This window comes from Teleopsis dalmanni, chromosome 1 (assembly GCF_002237135.1).
Source record: "Teleopsis dalmanni isolate 2A chromosome 1, ASM223713v2, whole genome shotgun sequence".
NCBI classification, from domain to species: Eukaryota; Metazoa; Arthropoda; class Insecta; order Diptera; family Diopsidae; genus Teleopsis; species Teleopsis dalmanni.
The window spans coordinates 95,461,203-95,462,291 of NC_051846.1; the positions used below are offsets into that span (position 1 = coordinate 95,461,203).

A 1,089-nucleotide genomic window follows, 5' to 3' on the forward strand; every position below is an offset into this window, starting at 1 on the left:
TTATTGTCGTAACGTGTTACATTCACTGAATTCCCTAATACCAATGGCTGGAATAATAGAGATAATAACATTGTGCACAGTAATGACTTAGACATTGGCCGTGAATACTTTTAAGGTGGCTCGTCTTGATCTGCGCCTTCGTGTGGTGTTTTCGAATTCGCTTTTGTAAAACTTTTTAAAAGTTGTTCATCAGAAACAGGAGATTGGTTATCGGCTGGGAACAGAGGCGCTAGTCTTGTCAAAAAACGTCTTAGAGTTACTAGTTCAGTGAGGTACTCGGATTTCCAACGTTCCCAAAAGTTCAATTTGAGACGAGAAACTAATTTCCATCTTATCACCAAATTTATATTTCCTGATTGGACACTTGCATCTGCCATTGCTGTGAGAGGTTCTCCGATTAAGAAGTGACCAGGTGATTGTGCTGACAAGTCATTCGGATTACTCGACATAGGAGTTAATGGTCGAGAGTTCAGTATTCCTTCGACTTCTAATACCACAGTCTCTAGTTCCTCATATGTAGTGAAGTGGTCTTAGTACTTCGTATCAATAAGTGTTTTGCTGATTTGACTGCTGCTTCCCACAGTCCACCGAAGTGTGGTGCACGAGGAGGTATAAATTTAAATGTTATTCCTCTTTCATTACATTCGTTAATTATCTTCTCTTGTGCCTTGCTTGTTTGAATAGAGTCTGCAAGTTCAAGTAATTGATTGCTTGCTCCCACGAAATTTGTGGCATTGTCACAAAACAAATTTTTGCAGTGTCCTCTTCGAGCAATAAAACGTTTCAGCGATCCGATGAATGCATCTGTGGTTAAATCGCTAACTACTTCGAGGTGAACTGCCTTAGTTGTAAAACAACAGTACACAGCAATGTATGCCTTGTGTGGTTTCTTGCCTCGGGTTCCGTAATGTATCCAAAAAGGTCCGCAAAAGTCCACTCCAGTGGTGATGAATGGTCGCCCAGGATGTACTCTTGTCGCTGGCAAATTACCCATCAGTTGTTCATAAAATTGTGGTCTTACTTTAGTACAACGTACACAATGTTGTACTACTGACCTTGCCATCAATTTGCCCTTAATTGGCCAGTATC

General features: G+C 40.7%; 1 protein-coding gene across 1 annotated transcript; it reads right to left on the reverse strand.

The window, feature by feature from the left end:
• Window positions 1-502: 502 nt before the first annotated feature.
• Window positions 503-1,063, reverse strand: LOC119689008. The gene has a single exon (XM_038103734.1). It carries the CDS (start codon window positions 1,061-1,063, stop codon window positions 503-505), a length of 561 nt encoding a protein of 186 aa, XP_037959662.1.
• Between the last annotated feature and the right edge of the window lie 26 nt (window positions 1,064-1,089).

Coding starts and splice junctions, on each gene's coding strand:
- LOC119689008 (XM_038103734.1), bottom strand. CDS start 1,063: ATGGCAAGGTCAGTAGTACAACATTGTGTACGTTGTACTAAAGTAAGA.